The sequence below is a fragment of the Pagrus pagrus genome (genome assembly GCF_965226575.1).
Source record: "Pagrus pagrus genome assembly, chromosome: 16".
In the NCBI taxonomy this organism is placed as follows: domain Eukaryota; kingdom Metazoa; phylum Chordata; class Actinopteri; order Spariformes; family Sparidae; genus Pagrus; species Pagrus pagrus.
In genome coordinates this window covers 15,012,102-15,037,346 of record NC_140200.1, presented here as the reverse complement: position 1 = coordinate 15,037,346, position 25,245 = coordinate 15,012,102, and the positions used below count along the sequence as shown (strand labels likewise).

Here is a 25,245-nt window from a genome sequence, read left to right as displayed (position 1 = left end):
GCTGCCAGAAAAAATGCAAACTACAGATATGTTTGAACTTTACATTTGTTTATGTTTTAATTTTAGGTGTCTTTAGGTTCAATTTTCAATTTGATGTTGTTGTGACAACACTGTGCTTGTGGCTTGATTAGGTTAAGGCAACAAAACCACTTGGTTAGGGTTAGGAAAAGATCGTGTTTTGGCTTAAATACCTTGCTCTGGTAGCCACAAACATGGCTGGAAACTGTCCCGAGGTCACCACCAGTGGTGTCACGCTTACAAATGTTGAAACACAGTCTTAAATCCATCATTGCCCCTCCACCTCCCAGTATGACAGTCCGGTTATAAACACGCAATGTAAATGTGAAATGAAACGTTTTGTAGAAATGTCATTATGGTACGTAACTGACGACACGTACAAACATAGACGTATCAGTGATTTGCAGAAACTACCAACATCTAATCCTGGTGACTGGGCTGTCAGAGGTCTGGTACCACGATAGTACAGTATACATGTTTATACAGTATATTCACATTAGTATATGCATATGTGTGTGCAATGCATACATGCATATATACACAGACACACACACAAACAGTACATGCAAATATTTACACCATATTTACATATCTGTCACCAGTCTAAACCAACAGTTCCACCTCTGGAGAGGTGTTGACTCAACTGTGTGGTCATTTTAAAGGCTGCAGTTTGTGGTGCTGCTGAATCGAGTTACTGGCAGGTGCTTCTATTATTTTGTCCACCCAAATTAACATAAGTGAGCGTTTGCTGACACTTACACAAGAAAACACACATGCGTGCACAACACACACATACAGTATACCTATCTGGTATGTAAATATTGTATATACACACACTCAGACCCATAAAGATACATCCATATTTTAACATATATGCACATCGGGTGTGTACTGCGAAACCGCAAACACATTCGTTACTTAGTGGAGCCACCTGTGTAACATGTGCAGTGATACACACTAGATATGGACTGTGTGTCAGTGTGTGTACATGTGTTGTGTTTTGCACTACACAATTACACAAAATCACATAAAGATGAGTATGTTAATTTGTACATCCATGAGCTACATGAAAGCACACGTTCACATATACAAGCACTGCAGATGTTGTCATGTATGAGCGTGGGCGCGCACGTCACATCGTGCCGTAAAGACATTTCATGCAGCGCACACACGCTCCAAAAATGTCCAGTCATCAACATACTGCTGCCTTCGCACAGAAATGGCATCCCCGATAGTTAAACACAAACATTCACCGGCACACACGAACTCTCTCACGACGAACAACACAGCAACTAGAGGCTTCAGGCAGGAGGGGTTGCCTAGGAAACGGTGGGAAGGAACCCTAGTTATTTGTGTTGAGCATATTTTCATTTGGGCTGAAACAGAGAGGCATAAAAACCCCAGGAGAGGCAGAGAGGTGATTTGTCCTGACAGCTCCTTTACTCTCCCGAGGTGTAACACAGACACACACACACACACACAGACACATAAACGGACGAATGCACAAGCATGAACACAATCACACACACACACATGCAGAGATGCCAAAAACAACCCCCTCCCTCCTAAACACATCAGGAGAAGTAAATCACTCGTGCCATCACAGGAATGTCAGCAGGGGAGTGAGTGTGAGTGTGTGTGTGCGTGTGTGTGTGTGTGTGGGTGCACAAGTTAGAGGATGCTCGGAGTGGCCCTGCATGTGCAGCGTTTCATGAAAAAGTACTTCCTAAATGATTCTTCCTGACTCCTCTGCCTCTTTTGTCAGAAGCAGACAGCTTCCCTCTGAGTTTCATGCCTCGTCTCCGTGCACACTTGCTGCGGTATTTCGCCGTTGTCTAGCTCGGCGTGTCTCTCAGCTGCTCCGCTGCACAGTTTGAAAACTGAGCAGAGCCGATGGATTTGGTGAACGGCATTTCCAGGGTGCAAAAATATAGTCTTTGTGACTCGTGTGTGTGTGTGTGTGTGTGTGTGTGTGTGTGTGAGGAGTGAGAGTGAAAAAAAATTAGCGGGTGCTTTAATGTTCACGGGTATTTGTCTGAGGGAGGGTATCATGGCGTTTAAGTGGCTGACGCGGAGGGGAAACATGATGCAGTAGTCTCCCAAAAATAGCGCTTCTTGAAAAAAGAAAAGGGTTACATAAGGGGTGTCTGTGCAGAGCCTTCACCTTGAGCCTGGGGTTGTTCTTTTTGGGGTGTCATACCCGGTGTGACCACAGGAGGTCGCCGTGGATCGCTGTTCAGCAGCAGCAGCAGCAGCAGCAGCTCTGTCCTTGTCAGAGCTCCCTCTTCAGTGGGCCGTCCTGTGGAAAATCCTTACAGGAGGGAATGTTCAAGGGCGTTCTCTCTCTCCTCCTTACTCTGTTAAATTTCTACATCTCTCACTCTCTCTTTCCTGTCTGTATTTTTATCTATTTCTCTCCTACCTCTCACACATATTCTACGTCCTCTCATCATCTGCTCTCTTTTCTCTTCATCAGCGTTTTTCAAATGACAGACGTAGGGCTTAAAGTCTTGTTTTGTGTCAGACCACAATCACACAAACAAACATTTACAAGCTTCTGGGTGCATGTTTGGGGGGTTTTTTATACAGTATTTTCTCAAATATTTTCTGCTTTATTACTCTGAGAAATTCAGTCGTTATCTGTTCACCCTCATGCCGATGGAAAGTCAGGAGAAGTTTTGTAACAGCTGAAGAAGATGGGGACTTAAACGTCAAAAAACAACAGTAAAAAAGAAAAATAATGCCTTCATACAGCTCATCTGGGTTAATTCAAGTCTCTGAAAGCTCCAAGATCCTAAATAGATTTGAGAACAGTTTACACAATTTACACCCTTGACACACGGTCAAGCTTGTGCACCTACTTCAGACAGGGTGATGTTAGCTTAGCAGCTACAGTGAAGATTTTGGTTTAAAAAGGGTGTAACGTTTTGTGTCGAAAACACAGACTTCTGACAAGGCCCACAGTTCCTCAGCTGACCTTTCTGACCTCCCTGCAGAAGTGTAGAAAGAAAAAAAAGAGGATTTTCATGCAGGGATCGATAAAGTATCTTGTCTTGAATGTAATAATTACTGTATGTATTTGTAATCTGATAACTATCCTCCTTTCTCAGGTTGGGGGGTATGATCTCGGCCTACAAGATAGTGCCAGATGAGATAGACGAAATCAAGGTATGTTATCTATCAATCTGTCTGTTTGTCTATCAATATACAGTATCTGCAGTGATGAGTGTATCTAATTGTGTTTGTGTGTGTGTGTGTGTGTGTGTGTGTGTCAATGAACAGGAGACTCTGGTGGACTGGTGCGATGAGAAGGAACTTAACCTCATCTTAACCACCGGAGGCACTGGTTTCGCCCCGAGAGACGTCACACCAGAGGTAGGTTTACATTGACTGATTATTTTTCTTGATTGTTGTAAATGCGTCAGACAGTGTCAGAAAATTGTGAAAAATGTTGATCTGTGTTTCCAAAAGCCCAAGATGGCCTCACAAAATGTCCTTGTTTGTCCACATCCCAAAGACGATCAGTTTCCTGTCATGGAGGAGTAAAGAAACCGGAAAGTATTCACATTTAAGGAGCTAAGATTACCAAAATCAGTCATAATTTAAACAACTAATCGATCAGTTGTTGCAACTCTAGTGTCGATTATCTCTCTCCATAATCAATTTTTTGTTTGCTGAGTTAAACGATCTGACCGGCATCACGACATAGAAGTACATTGTGTCGGCTTAACTGGCTCAAAAGAGTGACAGCGAACAACATGCTAAGTCACGTTTTATTTTTTGTATTTCATCATTATGCAAACTGTATAGTGACACTTGAGAGTAAAGCCTGAAACATGTTACATAGAATCAGCAAGGACAGCATGGGGCTAAATATGTCTGATTATAGCTCACATGTAACGGACATTTTGGTTCCTTCAAGCAAAAGGCTGTTAAGGTGGATCTCTCCTGTTCCTGGTTCTGCTGATTACACGTGTGTGTTGCTCCACTGATTAACACACGGTGTAATCAGCACCACGGTCACATGGGAAATAAAGATTGTTATTGAAACGTATTTTGAAAAACAAATACAGGATTGTATTGAAACCAGGAGATAAGACAGAGGTAATGAGTCAGAGAAAAACTACAAAACTACAGGAGGGGCAGCCATATTGGCCAAAGGTGTGCACGTGGTGTCTGATTTCCTGTTTCTTAACTTTTCATAAATTAGCTGTTTATGCTTAAAATCAGATTAACAAAATATTTCAGATTGCAATCACAGATTATGAGGGAACACTGCACTACCTTTACCAATAGGATTGTGGGAATTTTTCAGCAGTAAAGCTGTAATAAATCCTTTGTTTTTGTACTATATTTTAATCAAAATCTTTAAGTTTGAGACTTCACATACCATCAACATGCCATTTTCAGTAAGAGGGGAAACTATTGGGTGTAGTTGTAATAAAGAATTCAGTAAAAGTAAAGATATAATGTTAAAATAGTACTTGGATAAAAGTGAACGTCACCCATGTGAATAGTACTTGACTTAAAGGTCTTAAAGCATTCAGTCTGCAGAGTAACTCTTAACTCAAGTTATCAAATAAATGAAGTGGAGTAAAAAGATCAATATCTTTACCTCCAAAATGTAGCGGAGTGGAAGTAAAGTAGCAGAAAGTGGAAATACTCAAGTTAAGCACCTCAAAATTGTACTTAAGTACAGTGCTTGAGTAAATGTACTCAATTACATTATATTTTCAATTTTTTTTTCACAGTTACATGAAACTAATTGTCATTGAAGGGTTCACAACGTGGTTCATGTGGCTGCGGTCGCACACGATATTGCTGGTTACACGTCAGTTTCATTTCAGAAAACATACCAGAGAGAGACATTATATATCCAATGTTTTTGGCACAAAGAAAGAAAGATCCTAATGCAAAACATACGCTGAATTTACAAGAAGGCCCAAATTATTAGGAATTTGTCATAGACAGCGTTTCAGAAAGTTCAGAAAGGTTGTACTAACTCAAATCTTGCATAATTGAGGTTTTTATAGGGCAGTCTGGGTACTTTCTCTCCCTCCGTATGTCCTTGCTGCTGTTGACTGTAGTTGATGTGGCTGTTTTGACCTATAGCATGCTGATGTTCAAGTTTGCCATCTACTGTAGTGCAAAATATCCTCTCTATACTTCTCTCTATAGTATACTCATCTTTACCGTCTTGTCACACACCACTGTTAACTTTAGATTAGAACTATTTCTTTCGTACACTGCTGTACTTCTGTTACATGCGCTCAACCAGGCTCTCTCACACACACATACACACACACACACAACCAATTTGGCAGGGGATGAGCTGTGATTCTCAGCAGTATCGCTGGTCCTCATCAATCATGGCAGACAGGAACCTTCCTGGAAGAGAGAAGACACGTGAACACTGTAGTCACTGATAATACCTGCTATCTGATTCAGCCCTCTGTGCTGGAGACAACCGTATCTCTCTGTCTGTCTCTGTGTGTTTGAAGGCTGTACGAGACACGTATGACTGTATTGCGTTTCAGCTGAAAGCGGGACAGAAGTAACTGACTACATTGTGTCGCCTTTGAGCTCTTTGTATACTCTTTTGAATGAAAGTACGACATGTTGCTGCATCCATGAAGATATTTTGACAAACCTTGTTTCAGCTGTCTGGAGGATGAAACATCCTTATCTGACCTGTGTTGTCTCTGTCTACACGAGCAATCAAGATTGATTTCATCTTTGAAATCAATATGAGAAAATGTCTTTTTCTTAAAAAGGTTAGCGTTGAATGATTTTGACTTGTCTTTGTCAGCTGGGACGTCATTGCGCAGCAGCAGGGTTACTTTTGGTTTTCGGCAGTGCTGTGTAGTTTATGGTCACCTTTTACAGGGTTATAAAGTGCCCATAAGTCAAACTTGAGTCAAAGTAAAGACATGAAGACATCTTTTTTAAAATATTAGATTGGTAAAAGTGAATCTCATCAATGTGAATAGTACTAAAATTAAAGTCTTAAAGTATCTGTTATTAAATGTACTCAAGCAGCAAAAGCACAAGTAAAAGTAAATTATACATATATTCGTATGTATATGTGTGTTTATACTGTATTTTATGGGTCAATTGATGATCAGCCCAACTGGTTTATTAGATCCAATATTCAGGAAAGTAAAAGTATTTGATATCCTCATGAGAATGTTTTTAAAAGTCACATACAGATTTTTACTCTGCCACAATTTGTACTTACAGACGTTAAAGCTGCATCTCATGTAAACCTACATTAAGGGGCTGGAGAGCGTGATCTCTTCCTGTTAGTCGCCACCCAACACATGTATTCTTGATTAACTGCATCTCTCTTGCAAGCACATTGATTTCTGGTGGTTAGCCTATGGCACAAGATGTCTGCTCCCATATTTAACAGGCCTAAAATAAAGAAAAGAATTTCCATTGGGTCAGGGCACTGGTGATGAATGAAACATTAATTTTGGAAAACGTTTACCCAAACGTCTTTTACACGTCCTCTGAATGCCTGTCGAATCGCACAAACCCATCTTCCTCTTCTTCCAATCAGTGACTCTGAGCGGTGCATGATGAGGTATGGATCCGGCCTCGCCCCCCTCTCTCTCCCTCCCTCTTGTTTCTGCCTCGGTCCCTCCCACACTCTTTCCCTTTCCTTCCCCTCTCCTCCCCCCTCCGTCTCTTCTCCTCTCCTGAGTCCAAGCCCACGATGCTCATCAGTGGCTCCTCTCTCTTTGAAGTCTTCTCTCTCCCCTCTCCCTCGCTAATGGTGCGTTTGAAGTGTCACTCAACTCAAGGGCACCCAACACACACAGCTGGAGGAGAAGCCACTATCTTCTCCGCTATCTGGCTGTCGAGAACGTGCCGCATCGACTGCAGGCCCGCAAACGTACAGACACTTACACACAAACAAAAACCACCACTCCCTCCTGGTTTTATGATAAATAATTGTGGTTTCGTAAAAAAATTCAGGCTGCAGGATCAACTTCCCCAACATTTAACTGTTTAATTGCACAGAAATATAAAGACATATTCCTGCATCGATTTCAGAGATTGAATCAATCCTGATTGCTGATTGGGGGTGTACTGTAGATGGGGAGGAGACTGGTCAGATTAGGATTTCTCAGCCTTCGGACACACAAGGGGGATTGTAAATCAATACAGTAAGGGCAGTCAGCTTCACCTCTTTACCTCGCGCTTCAAAGACATTCCTAAAGATAATATATGTAACATCTCCATGTCAAAATGTCTTAAAATGACTAGATCTTGTTGTATATTTTGTTGAGTTGTGTACATAAACATACATTAATGTGTCCATGTGAAAACCCAGAGTAATCTGTCATTTTGTTAAGCGGGTGTGGAAGTGTGTGAGGAAGGAAGTCGGGGAGCGTGACCAAGTGCAACACGAATAAAACTTTATTAACACTTTCTATGAAGCCCGCGTCTTAAATGGAGTATAATGCATTATGATCACACTTATAATGCAACTATGGCGCTGCATGATTATAGTTATAAGCACCCGTGGCCGTTTTTCAACGCTATAACTTGGGGAAGTTGTGACTGTATCTCACATTTGGTCAGATACTGAATTGGTGACATTAATCTAAGTATCAGGTATCAGCATCAGCTTCCAGGTCCTAAAAAATATCTGTGTTAAAATAAACTGTTTTAAAAGGAAACACCACAAAGAGATAGATTATTTAAAGCACTTCAGTCTTGTCATCATACTTGCTTTATGACATGCTGCTGGACCCGATGGAAACATGAATGTGCTGCTGTTCTCTTTTTAATATCGAAATTTATATTGTAACAACTTCAATCAACTTATAAAACAAGCTATAAAACCTCTTTCATTATTTCAGTCAGTAAATTGATTTCTTTAAATTAAAGCAGAATAATGGGAAACTTGAACTTAATTTAAATATGGCCATCTGAAATCATAGATACCCCATTAACTGTCATTCGCTCGATGTTTCGTGATGTGATTGACTGGGTCCGAGTTAGTGTGGGAATAACACCCTGCAGTGCTAATAGGAGAGTGTTTATTTCATCGCATTTTTGCAAATAAACCAGGCTTTGTTAGCAAAAGTCCCAGGGACTAAAGCTAAATTACACCACAGGCTGACAGATTAAAGTCCCTGTAACTTGAGAAAGGATGGATTTGTCTGTGTTTGTTGTGTTACAGTAGCTTTTCTGTCAACACTCGTCTCTTTATGTAAACCCCTCGCTGCCAACTTTTTCAGTTCAAATGGCTCCTGAAACTAATCTGCAGGAGTAAACCCGACAGCATTTGAATAAATCATTGCATAAATACTTAAGATGGACGCACGCTTAGTTAGACTGTGATCTCACTAATGACCCTCCTCTTCATCCTCTTCATCTCCCTTCTCTCCAGGCCACTAAGGAGGTGATAGAGCGCGAGGCTCCCGGGATGTCTCTTGCGATGCTGATGGGATCCCTCAACGTCACACCACTAGGCATGCTATCCAGGTCAGACACACACACTTTCATATACGACACAACCAGATCACTCATACTTTATTTTTATTTAAGTCTTTTTATTAGTTCAAGATTTCTGTTCTGGAAATCCATGCAAAGTAGTGCATATTTAACTAGATGATGCCTCATTTGTATATTTTAACATAATAGTCACACAGAACTTGTCATGCAGTAAATGATTGTCTCAGTGTCAGCTGGGGAAGTTTCATTGAGTTTCGGCGAGATCTTTATCCACCTATTCACCTGCTGTGTCTAAAAATGAAATATATTTTACGAAACACGTCGTTAAATGCCAGAAATCTCCACTTCATACATACACAAAACTTTCCATTTTTAATCCCATCTGTATTTTAAAGGTTTTGGCAGAGGGGTATATCTCATCCATTGTCTGATTTATGTTACATATTACTCTTAAAAACTTGTCCAAATTGATTTTTCTTTTTTTTATGAATGTTGACAATATTTTCTGATACATGGATTGATAAAAAGAGATATCCCTCTCATTTGAAACAAGAGCTTTGAGACTGGCTTTATCGAATAATTGAATCCCGTTAATGACATTTATGCAAATTGGAGCATATTTAATCAGATAATAATGTTTAATCATAAACTTAGTTCGGGTCTTTCGATGTGGGGTGGTATGAGGTGGTATGCCTCTCCCTAGTCAGTGTGTCACCTGCAGTAGATGACCGTCAGCTCTCCCCCTGTGTGGAGAAGCAGCGCGTAGCACCGACAGGGAAGCTGAGCTTTTTATTGCTGTGAATGGAGCCAGCAGCAAGACGTATTTTAGCAACCTGAAAGAAGGCCGGCCTAAAAGATATACATCTGTTTTATTGTCCGCTATATTTTGGAAATATTTTGGTGTTCGGCCCTTTTCTTTGGTGCTACATTCCCTCAACAGCTATACCTGTCCCGCAATGTATTACGTCGCAGATGAGACGGCAATGTAAGGCACCAAAAATGTAGAAAAATGTAGCGTACACTCAAAACCGATATATATTTTCTACGTGGGCCCCATTTTAGGTGGCTAACATACGTCTCTCTGCTCCCTGCCAGTACTATGCACTGCTTCTCCACACAGGGGGAGAGCAGACGGTCATTTACTGCAGGTAACACACTGACTAGGGATAAATACCTCATACAACCCCACATCAAAATACCTGTAATGTAAGTGATCAACTGAGGAAATTTCATGGCGATATCTACAAAAACTTTAACCTCATTCAGCTGCATTGTCTCATGTTAACAATATCTGCAACCTCGACTGACTTTATAATAACTGTATTTAAACATGACAAGAGACTCTAGTCGCACTTTTCTTCCTGTGCATTCATATAAACTTCATCCTGTTGTTTGTTTCCTACAGACCTGTGTGTGGTATCCGAGGGAAAACACTCATCATTAACTTACCAGGAAGCAAGAAAGGCTCCCAGGTAGGAAACGCTGCACACAGCTGGAACAGCATCACCTGCACCGTGTGTAGCAAGAAACAGATTCACCTGACCAGCAAAAGGCGTGGAGGATAAACACATATAACTCACTGACAGATCAGATGCTTGCTGAAAAAATCAAATGTCGAGTAGTCCTGGTGATAAGTCAGCTCATATGCTTCATATTCAGGGTTTTTTTTTTTTTTTGCGATGGATCAGGGGTAACATCCCCAACTTTTTACTGCACTCAAATAAAAAGTACACTGCAACAGCATTTTTATGTTTAATATTTATACTGCAGAATATGCAGAATAATTCGCCCCTCTGGCCTGAACTTACATGAATCTCTGGCATTAACTAATAGTCATTAGTTCTCATTCTCTAAGTGGCGAAAGATGAATGAATGAGTCGTTTCACACTAAATCTGTTGTTAGACCGTTAGAAATGGGAGTTCTTTCCACGATGTCTGAAACTTGCATATTCGAGTATTGCTTTCTCCTCTTTTCTCTGTCTGTCTCTCCCTCACCGAAGAGGACGAGGCACAACTGTACACTAGAATACTCACTATCCAGTGCCAGAAACAGGTTGTGAGAAGTAAAAGGGGGTAAAAGGCGGGAAATTTGTAGTAAATTGTGAGAAAGGCAGGAGAATTGTGACCCCGGGTGTAAAGCAGGAGAGGGCAATGAACCACAGAGACTTCCGGGGAAAAAATACTATGTGCACTGGACGCCTTCACTATACGAACAAAAGCTCTGAGGATTCACCAGTGACTCCGCCTTCAATGCTGCTGCGAGGCAGCTATGACCTGTTTACGGGGACGGCATTAGCTTAGCATTTTGCTACTAACATGACTCCATATGTGAAGGTCAACTTCACTTTGGACCGTAATCGGCACATTGTGATATGTGAGTGTATCCACATGCAGGCAGCATCTGTGTGTGTGCTTGTTTAAAGTGTGTGTATGGATTTGAATGTGTGTCTCTGTGTTGCCTTAATTTGAATGATTAATTAATGATGTCTGTGTGTTCAGCCGAGGATCTGTGTGTTTCATGATGCATCTGTGTGTGTTTTGATGCACATGCAGAGTGCATGTGTGGGTTTGTGTTTACATTATGTGTGTGTTCGCCCGCTGCTGTCTCCGTCTCCCCCTCCATCTGTCTCCCTCTCTGCCGTGCTGACCTGCACATCTGTCTCTGTCTCGTTACGCGCCCGCTTCTCCTGATCGATTTTAGTATTTCCTTTAATCAATTACGCCACCTCTCCCCCATCTGCTGCCATATTAGTGTCTCCCTCATCAACCCCCAGTTAAAGTTAACGGCACAAGCCGCCCATTGCAGGCTTTTATTACGATGATCTCCTGTCATAAAGATAACAGGGAAGTCCAGCTGAGCCAGCCAGACGAAGACCAGAGTCGGCTGTGCGTCTTTTCTGCTCTTTTTTGTCTTTCTGGCCTCATTTACGCTGCAGATAAAACACACAGATTCAATAAACTATATGTCCTGTTTTTGCACTTTTAGCATATTGTGGTTCAATCTCTGTTTTCAGTCACAACATGACTTGTGATTGAAGTTCAGCAAGTAACACTGAATCCTTACATAGATAGTACATGAATAAAATGTTTTGATATACAATTTGTGAGGAAAAAACTTGTTGAGTCCACTTTCCAGGATTCAGGGCAGAAGTGAAATGTTATATTTAAAATTATGTTTTCAATAGTTTATAATCACCTGGAAATAAGATATGGTGTTTGTCATCACCTTAGAATGAGCCTTTTCTATCTACAGAGGGAGCGGCTCCTCTTCCACCGAGTCCGCCATGTTTTTTATAGTAGCCCAGAATGGACAAACCAAACACTGGCTCTAGAAAAAACCTTTTTTAAACATTTTTCGGCGGTCGCCGTGGTAGGCAAGCATGAGACAAGGGGTGGTCAGTTGGTTGCAATCTGCAACCTCACCACTAGATGCTGCTAAATCCTACACACTGCTCCTTTAAAGATTAGATTCAATGACGAAGTAGATTAAAAACAGATTGGTCAAATTGAAGCAGGAGAGGACGGTGTTCTAAGCCTTTGTTGTGGCTCAAGCTCTGAAGAAACTGGACCCTACATTTCCCATAATGCAACCCAGTAATGTATTCTGTGGGACCTTCCCTGAATTATTGTTCCCAAAAACGCAGTTCAGCCAGAGAGGGCAAATACTACAGCCACTACACAGCTGTTTCTTCAGGTCTATAGAAAATAATGTACAGAAATCTTTATTGTTTTTCTGTGATGTTTCTATTCATACACATTCGACCTGCAGCTGTAATGTTGCTGCCACATAGTGATCACATAACTGTGCTCAGGGATCCGATTTTTTGTCCTGTGCTGACGACATGTTCACCTGAAGCGTTTGTTACCTGTTACATTTATGTCTCTGATCGTCCCGGTAACATCCCTTCATGTGATTATGTCTTCATCACAAAACCAAATTTCAACCCTTGGTGATGCTTCCACCTGTGGTGATGATATTAACCTGTGGGGAAGACATTTAAACCCACTGTGATGACATTTCTGTCTAATGAGACAGTTTTTTTTAGTCAAAGCAAAAAACACAGAATTGAATGTAAATTCACCCTGTAAGAGACAACTTAAATAAAACACAATCAATCAATTATCATGTAGTGTCGTATTTATGTTTCACACAGTATCCCAACTTTTTTGGGAATTGGCGTTGCATGAATAGTTTTCACAGTTTGAAGAGGTGAAATTTGGAGGTGAATCACAACAAAATAGCAATGATAAGAGGAAAGTTTGGAAAAAATAAACATCTTTTTTAATTTATCAAAATTCTGCTGCTCGATCTGCTTCTGATTCACACCTATTTCTGTTACAACTAGCTAACGAGAGTGAAAAAGAGGAGTTTATTTTAAAAAGCCCACACTCACACTGTCAGCCGGTCCATATTTTCAATACAAAAACAGTCCTCAAACTTTTGAACTTTGCTGGTGTCCCCGTGTTGCACTGCAGAGGAGTTTCAGATTGCCTACTTGTGTAAAATGCAGGCTCTCATCCCCATTTCTCACTCGCCACTGTCCCTTTTTCAGTTTTTCTCTCGTTTCTCTTTCTTTCTTCTTCGCTTTTTCTGTCTGTCTGGCTGTCTTTTTGTTGCACTTTCTTTTCGCTCCCTCACTGAATCTCAGCCGCTCTCCTGCTCTGTCTATCCTAATCTCTCGAGATCTCATCCCCTCTCTCTTTCTTTCTCTGTCTGCCGTCCTCTCTCGTCATCTCCTGCAAACCCCCCCTCTCCTCTCGCCTTCCCCTCGTCCTCCATCCTTCTCTCTCTTCGGTTGTGTTTCTCATCCGCTGGCAGTATATCCAGGGATTCTGCTCTTTAGTGTTCTTGACAGTTCCTCTCCTCCAGGACAAAACAGAGAATAAGAGCAGAGGAAAAGAAAAAAAAAAAAACACCCTGATGTACCTTAAAAAAATTTCCCGGCACGCAATGAGAGCACAAAACGGGAATGGGGGGAACATCTCCAGGCACTTGACACCATCCTTACTCCTTCTTTTTCCCAATCCCTCCCCACTTCAGCCCAACACACCCGGCCCTCCTTTCCACATCTTCCAAAATCGCTCAGATGTGGGCTTCAAACACACCAGTGAGAGGCGTAAACAGTCCACTGTGTGCTGAGGGGTTTGGGATGTGTGTGTGTGTGTGTGTGTGAAGGTGGAGGTATGGGGTGGAAAGGTTAGCTTGCGGCTACACAGCAGGGCTGGCGGGCTTGTGGTCAACCAATGAGATTAACCCATTCCACCTCTTTTATCTCCCTGTCTGAGGCGTCCATCTGCTCTCCTTTTCATGCACGGCGACGGTTTTCCAGTCATGCGTGCATCCTGGTGTGATTCTGTAGGATTTAAATCAAGATTAACATGGTCATATTTAATCCAGCCCGCGATATGCACACACGAAGCGGGGCACGGAAGTGGAAAAGGTTTTACCGACAGCCCGTTCACAGCCAGCGTAGATACTAAAGTGTGGGCGCGATTAATAATGTATCTTCTCGATGCTTAAAATACACAGGAAGATAAATAATTTCACAGATTAGCTCTTGTCTTGGGAGTGAGGAGAATGGAGCATTTAGCACAGCTGAGGAGCCCACAGGCACACTGACACACAGAGAGACACCGGAGAGGGAAACAGAGACGGAGGAAGGAAAGAGCACGAGAAGCATGTCTAAATGTGGCCAGAGGGAGGCGCTTTGACCTGCTGACGTCCAGGAGGAAATCTCTCTCTTTCAATTCGACTGCCTCAAACTTGTCTTTGTTGCAGAGAAATGACTGCTTGTCGTAGCAGTGGACTGTAAACAGGACTGGGGCACAGTTCTTTGAAATGTAATCAGTTATTGATTACCGCCACGAGCTGCAGCTGCACTGTGTTTATTCTACAATATGCTGGGATAAAAAGCGTAAAGATAAATTGCCATTAACAAAACTGGAAACCTGAGAGGAGCAACTTACTTTGATATTCAGTAGAGTGCCACATCTAGTGTAGTACTAGGCACATATCTTGGATCTCTCCTTCTAGTAGCAATTCTATTCATAAATGTTAATATTATTAATATTTTATTCCGTGTATATTTAATTTTTACTTACTCTTCTTTCTGTCTTCTCTATTTATATTTTATTCAGACCTCTCTGCAGTGTGATATTTCTATTCTAAAAGGACCCACTGTAACTGTAACCAATTTCCCCTCAGGGATCAATTAATAATTTCTGCTTCTGATTCTGATTCTGAAGATGTAATCAAAAATGACAATGTACGTATAATCTAATTACACCTGTTTTCCATTGTCATCTGGGCTGATTATAGTTACTTATTCTTTGGAATCTGATTATGTTATCGCCATTACATGTAATATGTTACGACCTGACCCTGACTGTCATTTCAAAAACCTTATCTGCAGAGGGAGCCGGATCTTGAGTTGACAGAGTCGGGCCTTTATTTCATGATGTCCCTTTATTTAAGTATGAGTTATCATTGTTTTGCAAGATGTGTCCCTGTTTTCAGATCTCCTTCTATTTTTATTTTAGCTGTGAAAATGTCCTGTTATTGTAAACTCAACACTCCTCTACTGTATGTTTCAGTGTTGCCTTGACACACAGACATTTATTCCACGGATGTGTAGCATTAAAGGAAAAGTTCACCGACAAAATGAAAATTCAGTCATTATCCACTCACAGCGATGCCGATGGGAAGTTGGGTGAAGTTTCGTAGTCCACAAAACATTTCTGGAGCTTCACAGCAAAACAAAAGTGTCGCAGCATTCTTCTAAACAACTGAAGCAGATGGGGACTTGTTTTATAAATGAAGAGCAAAGAAAAAAGAAAAACATAAAATGGCTCCATACAGTGTAATCCAAGTCACTGGAAGGCCAGAGGTCCCATATTGGTTTGAAAGAAAGTTATTTTTGCTTTTACTTTACTTTAAATAACATCTTTTGAGTCTATTTTGATAAAAAATCACACAGTTTATCTCTAGTACTCATGCTTTCTTTAACTTTTTCAGCAATCCCAAATGGTGAATAAAGCATAGTGTACTTGACAAGGGTTGTGAGGCTTTTAATGTGAAAAACTGCAGGAAGTTTTGAATTTCAACAGGTCAACTTAAAGAAGATGAAGCTCTTATTTAGTTTGGTACCATCACTGATGTTCTCTCCTGTCTCCCTCCTCCCTTCCAGGAATGCTTCCAGTTCATCCTGCCGGCGCTGCCGCACGCCATCGACCTCCTCCGGGACGCCATTGTGAAGGTAAAGGAGGCGGCGGACGAGCTGGAGGACCTGCCGTCGCCACCGCCTCCCCTCTCGCCGCCGCCCAACAGTTCGCCGCGCCGGCAGACGGAGGACAAGGGCGTGCAGTGCGAGGAAGAGGACGAGGAGAAGAAGGACAGCGGTGTGGCATCCACCGAGGACAGTTCCTCCTCCCACATCACTGCCGCATCCATCGCCGCCAAGGTACCGGGATGGAGGAGAGGAGAGGGGATGGTAGCAGTTTTTAGAGATCTGACTTCATCCATTTCACACGGCCATCTGTACATGTTCACACCTGTCGTTCACACAAGCATGTGTCAAGGTGCTGTACGCAGCATTTTATCATCAGTGGGAAGACGGTTGATTGTTGAGTCTCATTCCCAGGTCGTCACACACCGACGCTGTTGGTTTGTGGGTTGCCAACCGCAAGCATTGGTATTTGACGACCTGGTAATGAGACTCAAAACCATTTGCTGTCTTTTTCCTTGCTGCGCCATTAAATCGGGTGTGAGTCAAAGGCAGCACGCAAGATTTTTGTGACTGAAACGTCAACACTTTTTAATAAATCAAATCAGTGCAGGGGTGGAAAATGTGTGTAGGAATTCTATTTTTTTTGCTGGAATAAGTGTTTAGAAAAAGCAACCACAAATCCTGCATAGGATATGATGTCACTGTTTTATGTATACACGAAATACAAAGAAGTCATTGTTGTTTTGATCTGTGACAGACGTCGCTGCGGCACTGAAATTAGATGAAATATAAATGTGTGAATTACAGAGTGTTCTCGTCAAAGTATCTTTGACGATTGAACACTTTGTTGCCCAGCTTTTGAGCATAATTGATTACGATCCAGGCTGTCGTGATCTCATAATACCAAAGGCGCGCAGTTACTCTGAACACGACGCGCTGATGTTTAAACATGCTCCTTGTTGCACCTTGAGAAGACAGACAAACTGTTTTGAAATCCAAACTTTAATGAAATGCCTCTGCTGCTTCCTTCTGGGCTAAACCGTGGTCCAGATGGACAGTCATTCACACCTTCAAAATCTATGATTAATCTCCTCTTGAAAAACAGGAAGTGCACAGGCAAACATTTCGATTTCTCCAACGCAGTGAAGAGGCTGGATGCTGGAGCTGCACAGTTGCCATCATCCTGTGCCTTTCCACCACGGCTTCTCAACCGCTTGCTGTGTTGAATATTTAAAAAGTTCTTAAATGGCCAGAAAAGTTTAAATGAGAATCTTTGGGTTGGTTCTGTGACATTAAAAGTTACAGCATGAGCTGTGATGTCTTAATTTAATGGTGTACCAGGTTAATGGTAGGGTAAAAATATTCACAGAACTTCCATTTATCTTTTAAGCTCTGGCATTATTGGACTTCCAGATGGCTAACAGGAACAAGTTGACCAGAAGCACTCGAATGCTGTATTAAATATTTGACTGGTACAGATTGGATTATGTCCTAACTGAGGGCTGCTTTGGAAACACCTGTTGCAGCCCACAAAATCTGGCAAAAGAATCAGCGCTTGGAAGACTAATTGCAGAACACGCGATCTTTCAAGTTTCAACTATGTTTGCCAGAAGCGGGAGCGACAACTTATCCTTTCTCTGAGTAGTACATATGAGGACACATCTGAGAACATTTTGAGCGTCCTGTTATTGAAAAGTGAGATGCATCATGGTTATTGAAGAGTAAATGACTGCAGAAACGTCCTGTCTTGAGTTGTAGTAAACCCTCGTCTTTAAAGGTCCCATATTATGCTCATTTTCAGGTTCATACTTTTATTTTGGGTGTCAGCTATCTTTAATTTTATTTTTTTATAGCTGCTGACCTGAAAATCTCACTTTCTGCAATATGGGACCTTTAACATGAGTTTGCCATGTATCTCTGTGCATCACATTTCATCACTGTGTGTCTCTACATACATCTGTATCTCAACCATCGAGTATCTCTCCATACCCATCATCCTATCCTGCCCTGTCTGCAGCCTGGACCCTGCTCTGTAACATCCCACCTCATTGTCCAGTCACAGCTGGATGTTGGTAAGACTCCGCCCCCTGATATGTCATTATTTGTCATCATCGTGTCACATGTTTGAGGCCGTTTGCCTTCCATCATTCAACCCTCAGAGTAGCTGTGGTTGTTTAAGTTTGACATGCAGTCGTAGAGAAGTTTGTAGCATCTGAACAATATATACGTGTGTCTTCATGGATCTTGAATATCAGTATGTGTATGCGTGCTGGGTTTATGGCGTGTGGTGTTTTTCATGCACGTGTGTCTGCGTACGTTTGTGCGTGTGTGTGTGATCTCAGATCCCAGACTCCATTATCTCGCGGGGTGTGCAGGTTTTGCCCAGGGACACGGCCTCTCTCAGCACCACGCCTTCGGAGTCGCCCCGCGCCCAGGCCACGTCCCGCCTCTCGACCGCTTCTTGTCCCACACCCAAAGTGAGTAAATGTGCAGTAAACACACTCACACATGCATTTAGGGAAACAGATTTATCATGGTTGTAGAAGGACTTTACGTTGGCAGTCATTCTTTCCTGAACTCTATCTTCATCATTGCCTTAACTCCCTGCACAGTTGTAGTTTATTAAATTTTGGATTCAGTACGGGTACACTCGTGACAGCTGCTCAGCTTGCATGTAAAGATATCTCCGACAAATGACCTCCGTCTGCTGATGAAGCTCAGAAGAAGTTGGTAAGTGAACCTTGAGGTTGGATTGTTTTGTCAAACTAGTATTTAAAGGAAAAAGGCTGAATTTTTATGCTTAAAGTTCAGTTGGTTCTTGGTGCCATTTAAAGCTACGAGTGTGCATTTCATTGTATCGTAACATGAAGATTTAATCGTGCAGCTAACCTTAGATTTTATCCCAATTTTAAATGTTAACCCGAGTCTTAAATCAAAACTTGCCCTTTGAAAAGTGCCAAAAAAGTGCTCACCTAAAGTCCTTACTCTGGAACTTCGCACTGCACACTCACACACTCACACACACACACACACACACACACACCGACAAAGCCTACATTATCCCATTTTCCTGTTTGTCCCCCACAACTCAGCTGTGTTTACCTCCACAGATGTGTTTTTAATGGAATAGCTTTTATAATCAAAAGGCAAAGATTTCTGATTCTGATTCAACCTTTTTTTCAGTTGTTTGTGTTTACTTTTCCCTCAGTTTTTCTACTTTTTCTTGTATTTTGCGTATCGGTGAAATGTGTTTGCTTTCTATTTATGTCTTCATTTTAGTTCAGGTTATCTGATCACTGCACTCCCAACAGTACATGCTTCCACATCGACAGTGCACACACACTCACAGTCTTTACCGGTATTTTCTTTCAGTGTCTCAACTTCGCAAAGCGTGTGTTTTGTGTTTGTTTCTATGTGTTTTATATGTAAACCCCCTGTTGATTGTGGGTGAGTGCGTGTATCTGTGTGTTTATGGAGACAGCAGGTTGTGAGTCTCATGCTTGGATGCGGACTCCTTACGGGATTACTCCCCAGGTTTAATTCAACGCAATTCAATTTACCACATAGTCCGCTTTGTCTGTCCCAGCTTTAATGGGAGACTTTAACGTTTTGGTTGGTTACGGTCAGTGGTGGAAATGGTGGGGAACACAGGGGAACGTCATTCAGTGAGTAAAAGTCGCGGGGGAGCGGCATTTCCACTCTGATTATGACAATCTATTCAATGTTTTTATAGGGTGCTGTTGACAGGAATGGAGAAATAAAGATGTTCATGTATTTCATGTAGTTCATATATTTCCGCTATTCCAATCCATAAGAGAGATCTCTGATGACAGTGTGCTCAGAGTTGCCAAAGTGCAGCAAGTCTTTGCATGTGCGGAGGGAAACATGAGCAATCGTTTCACATACATACAGGCAGAGAAATGCACAAGTTCGTAGTCCAGATATTCTGTGTGGTAGCAGCCTAAAGCCCACACGGAGTAAATACCAGCATGGCTTAATGATTAAAAGTAACAGTTAGCCTGCTGATTGTTAAAAAAAGTGCGTTCATAAATCTAGTCAGGATTGTTTGAATAGAAATTCACAGTTCTCTGTATGGAGGAAATCTTGGGTTTTAATCAAAACTAAAAGTCAAGATGAAAAATTTAAAGAGATAAAATTAAAACATTGTTATTTTACACTACTAGGAATAATCAGGACACGATTAAACTCAGATTTAAAATGTAAAATGATTATTTGAAAACATAAGGGATTAGGCTAAATGAAAAAAGTGTCATTTAAAAGCTTAAATTGTAAATATGATGATGATGAAATAAGACGAGGGAAACATCACATGTTAAACTTTAAAAAGCTGAAATAATGAGACTTAAAAGCTTAAGAAAGCAAAAACTAAATTGATCATTTATAAAATCGAGGGGGAATAAGGAGATCTCATCTATCTTTGTAGTTTTAAGTAACTTAACTGGCTAGATCTTCTTGGAGGCTACAGTTGTCATGGTAATAAGTGTAACCAGTAAGAAGAAATCAAGCATTCAGCTCTTGATTTAAAGAATATTCATCCCTACATTGTTCTGCTTTGCATGAAATGCACTTGATTAGCATTTATTTGTTTATGAAAGAATCTAAATGGTTCCCCCAGTTAAACGAGGCCATTTCCACCACTGTTTACAGTCGGCAATAGTGAGGAGTGTAACAAAACTTTGTCGAACTGAATTATCAGTGTAAAAAGACCACACACACTTCTTAATGCAAAAGCAAAACATTGTAATATGAAATGTCCAAGTATCCTTTTTGTTTTCACTGATCTCTCCTGCAGGTTTTTAAAATGCCAATTGTCGTCATCTCTCTCTCTCTCTCTCTCTGTCTCTCTGTCACCTCGTCTGTCAGCGTCACATCTCCATGTGTCTCCCGGACAGCAGGCAGGTGCTGTGGGAATAGATGAGGGGTTGCCATGGGAACAGAGGGATGGGATGTTAGCAGAGGGAGGGCGGGTGCATAGGCGGGTCATGAGACGGACGAAGCAGCCAGAGGAGGGCTTTCTGGTTCATACAGAGTGGTGGGAGGTCAGCGCTGGAGAGCTGGCTTAAGCCCGCCGACAAATGTTTAAAAGTCTGGTGGAATGACACGGATATTTAAATATGCTGGTAAGTAGATGTATGCAGAAAGAGTCGGACAAGATGTGAAGAAGCGAGGGGCAAGTAATCAGATGGCATACCAAGGTTCAAGACACAGATTCTATGAGGATTGAACGGCTTTATTACACATTACAGCATTTTACCTTATTGACAGTCTTGGCCTCATGATGCTGGACTCCTCGGTCTGCAGGGTTGTAAGACCTTGTCTCCGTCTTAGCCACTGTTGGTTTCTTTTGTGCTACTCAAAAGCAGAATATTAGCTTAAAATGACAACAGCTGAGCGATATTGTTTTTCTGCAGCTCTTGTGAAAACTGTTTCTGATTCTCTTCTTGGTTTTAACCTGAATGAGTTCAGGATTTGATTTCCCCTCAAAAGGATCCTGACGATTTCTTTATTCGTCCCACAAAATTAAAGATGTTCAGCCCCCTCACCCTTTGGGGTGAACAACACTTGACCACTGACCCGACCTGTTTTAACTGAGTGTCTTAATTAAATGTCCGGGCTGTTTATTTATCGGATTTGGTCATTTTTAAGTCTTTTTGTGGTCAGTGGTCAAGTGTTGTGTGGGGTGTGAGAAATGGTGGCTCATCCAGGATAGGATGTCTGAGTTTATGAGCTTATTTGAATGTGGGTCTGACTTAAGCTCTGTGCATGTATGCTTGTATGAAATGTTTTGCAGCAAAGAGAGCAAAGACGCTAAACATTACAGCAGCGCTACTTCGGTGTAGCATGCCCTTTTTAAGCTTTAACGTGGTGCTGAAATTCATCAAGCCACATCTTTGACCTCTTGACCGCTGCAGTTTAATTCCCTGCAAAGCGTTCGTTTGTACTAAACGGAAACACATCATGCTATGCTTTTTGCCTTATATTTCACATTTCCCAGCACTCTCCAGCCACCTGAGCCCCAATGCCACCTCTTTCCTCTACACTCAGCCCAGTCATCATAGTAAAATGGCATTTTACGTTTATGCAAACCACTGACACTGTCGGACCTTTTACTTGTCATACCTATCATATCAGTGGAGGAGGATTTTGGTGCCATTAATGACCGCCAAGCAAGAGACCAGTGTTTGAGGTGCTGTTTCAACAGGAACTGGACATTTTGAAGAATTTCCAGCCTTGTTCGTGGCACAACATGATCTTGCCCTAACCCCACCCAGGTAGTTTTTGTGCCTAAACCTAACCAGACCTTAAGCATTGGAATAAAATAGAAAATTATACATAAAGAAACGTTCAAAAGACATTCAACACATCCGTGGTTTGCAGAAACGTACATCGCCAACATTTTTTCTGGTACACTGCGGTGATCAGACTGATTGTGGTTAGAGAACCTCAGAGTTAGCCAAGGTGTTTTTGACCTCAGCGGAGCAACAGAGTGTGCAGCTGTAAATAATTGGACAGCGGGGAGTTTTAATGCTGCTGCTGTTGTCTCCACTGATGCAGTGAGGTAGTCCTTTCCCATCAGCCCCCCTTTCTCTACACACAAATACACACCTGTCTCTCCGCTGAAGCCTCTCTTTCTCAATGACCCAGTTCAAGCAGCACTGGCCTGTCACGATCACATGCCAACCGCATTAGTCAGCGTTTGTGTGTGACATGCGTGTCTGCACATGTGTGTCTTTGTGCGTGGCAGATAGCAGACAGTTAATGGCTTCTCTAGGTATAGCTCTTAGCTCGTTTAGATTCTGACACAGGCTGTTTCCCAGCGACAAGCTGCCATATGTTCTTTGAAATTCCCACGTTGCGAGCGGCTGCCGACAGTATGTACACAATGTCCCCGGAGCCAGAGCCAGAATGGCTCTGTTCACTGATGCATTTCATGTGCCACTGTGGGCTGTTTTAGTTTGTTAGCCGGGTCTTGTTGGCAGCGCTGCGTGGTGGCTTTGAGAGGAGAAGGTATGGAGTAGGTCTTAATCTTGTCACCGCCAGAGCTGCTGCTGCTGCTGCTGCTGCTCCCGTACAAGAAGGCCCGACAGAGCAAGAAAACGCTCTCTGCCAGATCGAAACATGCATAAATACGCTCACGTAGCATCCGTCAAGTTACACGACTGTGCATGTTTTCAGGTGAAAGGCATATTATGGAAGACACAGTAAAATGTGCACAGTGTTGATGTGAGTCTGGATTTGGAACGTATGCAAAACATTTTAGTTGAAAACACGTGTGTGTGTGTGTGTGTGTGTGTGTGTGTGTGTGTGTGTGAGTGTGTCAGAAAAAGGTTTTGCTACGAAGCATGAAGCCTTTGTGTGTGTGTGTGTGTGTGTGTGTGTGTGTGTGTGTGTGTGTGTGTGTGTGCCTGGAGACTAAAGAGGAGCGCAGACTCACAACTGATGACCAAACCTGTCTATCTGCAGAGCAACAACTGGGAATACACACACACACACACTCACACATACAGTAAATTTGGGCACGCAAAATCATCCTGAAGGGGGAAAGCGAGAGTCTCGCCACACACACAGCCCACAGCTGACAAATGCAAGCAGATACAAAAGGATTACAAACTGAGCAGCTCTACAATCATTCATGGAACCAGATTTTCTTTCTCTGTCACACTTGTCTCTTGACTTGTGCACGCACACACAAGCAAGCGCACGCACGGACAGACGCGCGCAAACACATGCACAAGATTCAGGGAGGGTAGTTGTACTCTTCCACTCTTGTGAGCATTTAGTACAGTTATGTAATGGTGAGTTTGGATTAATGAAGCATATGGGAGATGGGGCTTTGACTCAGAGGATGGTTGACAGTGCGTGTGCATGTGTGTATGAATGTGTGTGTGTGTGTGTGTGTGTGTGTGTGTGTGTGTGTGTGTGTGTGTGTGTGTGTGTGTGCGTGTGTGTGTGTGTGTGTTGAGGTTATATCTCATCTCTCTGTTTTTTCACAGGAGTGATATTTGAAATTTTATACACGCTAGTTTTCAGACACATTCACAAATAAACACCACTTCCTGTTTTCCAGGTAATGTGCCTTTTGTAACATTCAGGATCAAGTGTCTCGTGTGTATTTTTAGTTTTTCTGGCATGTTTTGTTGTTTCTTGGTGCATTTAAAAAGATGTAGGATTAGTTTATTTTATGAGCTCAAAACATACCCAGTTGCACTCGTGACTGAATACGACTGGTCTAATGTTGATGCAGGCGGATGTTTGACAACCTCTGTGCTCATATTTTTGTTCACTGGTTGTTGAATAACGTACTCAACTGGAAGCTTCTGTAGCTGTTGGCAGCAAACTGCATAAGCAGAACCACCAACCTCAGGTCCTGAGGTTAACTGGCAAGTTAACCCAGAAGTGGACCTACAATTCTTACTCCTTAAAGTGATAGTTTGGGTCTTTTTATGTGGGGTTGTATGAGCTACCTGCAGTAGATGACCGTCAGCTCTCCCCCTGTGTGAAGAAGCAGCGCGTGACACCGACAAGGAAGCAGAGCGTTGTACTGCTAAACAGCACTGACAGCAAGACATATTTTAGCCATTTAAAATAAGGAACGCCTAAAAATATATGTATATATCCGCTTAAGAGTACGCCATATTTTGAACATTTTGATGCTTTACATTGCCAGCAGACAGCAGCGTAATACACTGCGGGGCAGGCACGGCGGTGCTTGTGTGTAGGAATACGGAGGTCAAGCAAGAGTCACTCGTCAGCAGCGCATAGATGATGACCATTGTTGTGTGTCATACGTCATCCTAGGGTCAAAACACTTATACACAGGAAAAGGCTTCACCAACCCCCTTCAGGATGAACTCCTTGACTACGTTCCTAATGTTAATTTTCACGGCACAATATACCACGTACAATACATGAATACATCTATTCATACCATGCAACCACGTGATTGTCATAAGACAGAGCTCATGTCTGAAACACTAATGTTACATCTGCAATTGTTAGGTTTCATATGTAAGAACAACATATCAAAATAATAAGGGACATTAGAGAATTTCCCTCACAATAGAGAATGTAGTGCCAAAGGAAAGGGCAATGTACATTGCCAAAAATGTTTGAGATATGGCATACACTTCAAATTCAATGCTCAGCTTCCCTGTCGGTGCTACACGCTGCTTCTCCACACAGGCGGAGAGATGGCGGTCATCTACTGCAGGTAATACAAACATAGCTGGAAATTGTTGTGACATCCTGTAAAATACATCCCGTGGTTTCACGCCAGATGCAGACTCTGGAGTTGCAGGAGTTGTGGTTGATTTTCTGAACATGAGGTTGTTCTGTCACACATTGGCTGTTATTGTAAACCAGAATGCATTGATTATATTAGTAGTGTCATGCCAGCAGATGTGAGCCAGTGTGATTGATCAGAACTCCTGGACAGTGAGCCAGTGTTAAAAAAAAAAAACCCCAATAACAACAAGCTACGGGGCGTGGGGAAGGACGGAACAAGACAACA

The 25,245-nt window shown here is 42.1% G+C and overlaps 1 protein-coding gene across 8 annotated transcripts in view; it reads left to right on the top strand.

Annotated features, from left to right (window-relative positions):
* gphnb (gephyrin b) overlaps positions 1 to 25,245 on the top strand; it is a 104,357-nt gene that overhangs the window by 38,922 nt on the left and 40,190 nt on the right. For all 8 annotated transcript variants that reach the window (XM_084378058.1, XM_084378057.1, XM_084378055.1 and 5 more), the window contains exons 3-8: positions 3,129 to 3,186; positions 3,301 to 3,393; positions 8,423 to 8,517; positions 9,893 to 9,959; positions 15,675 to 15,947; positions 18,056 to 18,190. In XM_084378058.1, coding sequence (XP_084234184.1) covers positions 3,129 to 3,186; positions 3,301 to 3,393; positions 8,423 to 8,517; positions 9,893 to 9,959; positions 15,675 to 15,947; positions 18,056 to 18,190 — 721 coding nt within the window. The remainder of the gene's footprint in view (positions 1 to 3,128; positions 3,187 to 3,300; positions 3,394 to 8,422; positions 8,518 to 9,892; positions 9,960 to 15,674; positions 15,948 to 18,055; positions 18,191 to 25,245) is intronic.